At 35.4% G+C, this 4480-nt stretch overlaps 1 protein-coding gene across 4 annotated transcripts in view; it reads right to left on the bottom strand.

The window, feature by feature from the left end:
• The window catches only part of EIF4G3 (eukaryotic translation initiation factor 4 gamma, 3), a 427927-nt gene that overhangs the window by 54168 nt on the left and 369279 nt on the right, over window positions 1-4480 (bottom strand). For all 4 annotated transcript variants that reach the window (XM_006883565.1, XM_006883564.1, XM_006883567.1 and 1 more), the window contains one exon: window positions 3151-3245. In XM_006883565.1, coding sequence (XP_006883627.1) covers window positions 3151-3245 — 95 coding nt within the window. The remainder of the gene's footprint in view (window positions 1-3150; window positions 3246-4480) is intronic.

The following is a 4480-nucleotide window of genomic DNA, read 5'->3' as shown; positions in this document are numbered from 1 at the left end:
TGCAATACAATCCCAAAGGCATGCAGTTAGAAAACACAAGATGCTCTGTTGAAGAAGGAGGGACAATCTCCCCCTCCTGTACCAATCAGATCCAATTTAATGGTACACACAGAAAAAATGATAAAATAAAATAAAAAAAAATTACATTTCAACATTAAAAAATACAAATTTCCACCACTGGGCCAACAGGTAAAAGTATGATAGATGGATAAATAATTATATATGATTTCATCTTATGTGGATCCACAATCAATATCCTTGGTACCAGCAGTTGAGAACTCCAAAGATATATCTCATTGGGAAAATCTGCTATAAGGGACCTCTCCAAAGTACTAAAGAGTAATGATGTCAGATTAAAGACTTAAGTGTGCCTGATCTAAGTCATGGTCTTCCGAATCACTGGCTATGCATCTCTCTGAAAGTTAGACAATGACTAAGGATGACAGAAGAAACAATGTCTTTGAGCTGTGGTGTTGGAGAAGAGTACTAACTATCCATCCCATGGACTTCCAAAAGAATAAACTGGTCTGTTCTGAAGAAAGTGAAATCAGGCTGCTCCTTGGAGGAAAACTCTGTCTCATATATTTTGGTCATATTCTCAGAAAAGGACATCATGCTTGGAAAGATAGAGGGTCTACGTAAGACCCACAACAAGGTGTATTGACACTGGTGACTATCATAATGGGCTGAAGTACATAGGAGACGGTGAGGATGGAAAAGGATAGGGCAAAGTTCAGATCTGCCTATTCATGGGGTCACTATGAGTTGCAGACAACTTGATGGCACCTAAAAATATACCAACCTCCCTCCCTCTCTCTCTCTCTCTATATATATACACACACACACATACACATATATATGTATATATAGAAATAGTATATAAAACTAAGCACACATGCACAAAGACAGAAGAGAAGGAGAAAGTAAGGAAGTAGGACAGAGGAAATGAAATATTGAAATATTAATCATAAAAATATGGGCATTAAGTCTCTTCATCTTGCTCAGATTTAACCTTCCAATTACAAGTTTGGTACAATAGAATTGTACTATAATGCACATTATCATAAAATAAAGATAAAATATAGATGCCTTTCCATGTAATATCCTTTCCATGTATTGCTTTCTATTTATGGTGAATCTATTTAATAGTTTTGAACATTTTTTTACATGAAGACATTTCTTTTCTTCATTTATTACATATTTTAAAGTCTTCACATAGTTATTTTTCCCATCCATTTGCTGGTATCTGCTCCCTCCCGCTCTTCTTCTCTCCCTGCCAATCAACCCTCAGCACCTGTTTCTTTTTGTCTCCTTCCTCCTTCCCTTGCCCCCTGCCCCATTTGATCAATGACTGCAATACAATCTGCAGTAAAAAAAAAAGATACTACAGGTAAAAAAAAAATAGTTCTCTTTTGGGGGCTACTTATATAGAATACCTGTAATTATCTAAACACAAAAAGTTTATGAATCAATTTATATACCTTTTGAAATATTAAGGTAATGTTGGAAGTTTGATATGAACACTCTGATAGTGTCTATGCAAGAACTATAATATTCTAAAACATTACGACTAAATATTGCTACTATTCTCAAAGATTACTTGAGCTGACATTGGAAAAGTTTTGTGCTTTATTTTTGTTTTTCTTTTAAAAAACAAGTACTATTTTACTTTAAGCCTTTTTGTAATAATAAATATATTACTTGTAAATGAAAGAATATCATCAGATACAATAGCCAAAGTTCTTTGGTCAATATCTCCCAAAGTCTCTATTTTTGTAGAAAAAGAATAGCCCAAACAAATATAAAAATAAATAAGGCACAAATTGATTAATTAATCATAGCAATTTTATGCTATTATTCTTTGGTTCAATATAATACTACTTGTTCTTTTACATTTTTTTAACTTATTATTATTGTTATTAATTTTAATGAAAATTTACAGAGACTTCGGATTTCCATTCATTTCCATTGCTGCACTTTTCTTCCTGTCTTCCCTTCCCCCACCAGTTCACTCTTCTCTTTGAAAAGTAAAAGAAAAATTCTTTCATTGTTATACAATCCCTCCCCCTAAGTTTACTCCACTGTGCAGCCTTCGTTCTGGACTCCTGTCATGACAATAATACCTAATCACATATCCCTTTTAAACAGTTTTCTCCCTCATACATTATTTATTCCATCTTTTTCAGTCTCCCCCCAACTTTTTAAGCATAAGGTTTTGGTTAAAATGGTTTCTGGCTGAGGAGGGTGCATGGGAATTGAGTAGTGGAATGGAATTCCTATTCTGCAACTTAAACAACCAGAAGAGTGTTTACGAGATGCTAGAAGACAGAAAGATCCAGAAAGCCATCAAAAGACATTTATGGGGGGACTCTTCTACATTACAGCAACACTTTAAAAAACCAGGAAGAAGTCAAAGATAGATACAGCCCATGTTCTTTCAATATTTTCAACTCTTCACGTTTTTCCATTATCTTCTTTCATTTGATAATGTCACATTAACTTTAAAAGCTTATTCTATTGGCAGCTTGCCACTTTCTAGAACTATGGAAAATTTGTTATAATCCAGGGTCAAACCAGACTTGCAAATGATTTGCTAAACCCAATGGGATGTTTTGCACTTTACAAAACTGAACCCAGCCTTTATACATTCTCCAAAGTTACTGATCTTTCTCACAGTCATTAACTAATACTGTTAAACACATCTCTCAGGAGAAACGGCTCATGGATTTTTCAATAAAAGAAACCAGAGTATATGAAATATTTATCATAGACTGATTTCCAGTAGGCTTTCTGTTACTTCTTCTAGGCTGTGGATAGGGCAAACCCACTAATTCCTTTCATAGCAAGATTTAAGCAGGTAACTACTTCTTTTCCAGAGCTAAGGTTAAAAGCTTGCAATTGTGTGAGCCAACAGAAAGAGCTTTGTTGTTATCTCTCTTCTATAATGTAACTAAGAATTAATGTAGTTAATAATTAATAGTTATTTCCTTTTGCAAACTCTCACAAAAATAAAAAGGACATAGCAAGAAAAGAATGTAGCATAGATTGATAAGATACTGACTTGCAAAAAACCCTACCGTTCCACAAAACAATCTGAGGTGACTGGTGTTTTCTAACTGCTGTAAATGATTTTTTAAATGTCACACTTACCTTAGTGATTTTCAGGAATTTGGAGGGGTCAAGTACTCGACTGTTCTTGGCTCCTTGCACAGTGTTCCAACCACCTTCATCCACTCTCTGGACACCTACAGAGAAAGCAGAATAAGCTCTTCTTTCATCTGTCTTTTTCAACTCAGTTTCCACTAAAACTTAGAGAAAAATGAGCAAAGGAGTTACAGTAGCATTGCTTCAGCCTCTTTAACACCCACACCCACAGCTGAGAATATGCACTCTGCTCAAACCAGACCTTTTATGAAATGTTATTAATCTATAAAACACAACTGAAACAAATGGAGAACTCAGTGATGGATAGATAAGGAAGGGTGAAATCTAGTCTTCATAGCGTTTTGAACAGAATATTTGGGAGAAGTCAGATGTAAATTTTTTATGCCTAAATTTAGTTTGCTTAATGGTGTCGAAGAACACAAGCTGGCTTTGCTCCCCCTCCCAGAATCGCTTCTGAATTCTTTCAGCAGCTCAACTCAAGGACTTGACATCTTTTTTCTCACATTTCACACTCAATTTATCAGCGAATCTTGTCAGTTCAACCTTTACAATATATTCAGAATCTAATCCCTTCTAATCACCATCATCACCATGGGCTTGATTTAAACCACTAATACCTTTCCTGAATTACTCTAAAAACCTTCTCACTGGTCTTCCTGCTTTCACACTTACACTCAAGTAATCAATATGATGATGGTGTGTGCCATCAAGTAGATTCTGACTCTATATTAAAGAAGAGAACTGGCCCACAAAGTTTCCGAGATAAATTTTTACAAGAGCAAATCACTAGGGTTTTTTCTTCCATGAAGTTGGATAGAAATGCATTGAAAATGATAACTTTTCAGTTGGCAGTCAAGTGCTTAATGATTGTGCCACTGGGGTCCCTTCAATATGATACTAGTAATGTATATTGTTGTTAGGTACCATCAAGTAGAGTATGACTCATAGTGACCCCATGAACAAAAAATCTGAACCCTGTTCCATTCTGCACCATCTTCATCCTTCCTGATACACTAGAGTCCACTGTGGCAGTGACCATGTCAATCTGACAGTCTTCCTCTCCTTCGTCAACCCTGCATCCTTCCCAGCATCATGTCCCTCTCTATAATAGCCCCTCCTTGCAATATGCCCAAAGTATGTGAGGCCAAATATAGGTAAGAACAAATCATTTCTTTGGTAAAAACAAACCTGGCCTCTTTTCATCTCATTTAAATAAAAAGAGATTACTTATAAAAGGCAAACTTTAAGTAAACTGGCCCTTAGCCCCCTTTCAGACTTCATCTTCTACTACTTCTTCCATTCTTTTTTTTTTAAA

This window comes from Elephantulus edwardii, unplaced genomic scaffold, assembly GCF_000299155.1.
Source record: "Elephantulus edwardii isolate Elephantulus edwardi_28Jun2011 unplaced genomic scaffold, EleEdw1.0 scaffold00028, whole genome shotgun sequence".
NCBI classification, from domain to species: domain Eukaryota; kingdom Metazoa; phylum Chordata; class Mammalia; order Macroscelidea; family Macroscelididae; genus Elephantulus; species Elephantulus edwardii.
The sequence above is the reverse complement of the archived record's forward strand: the minus strand, read 5'-3'. Positions and strand labels throughout refer to the sequence as shown.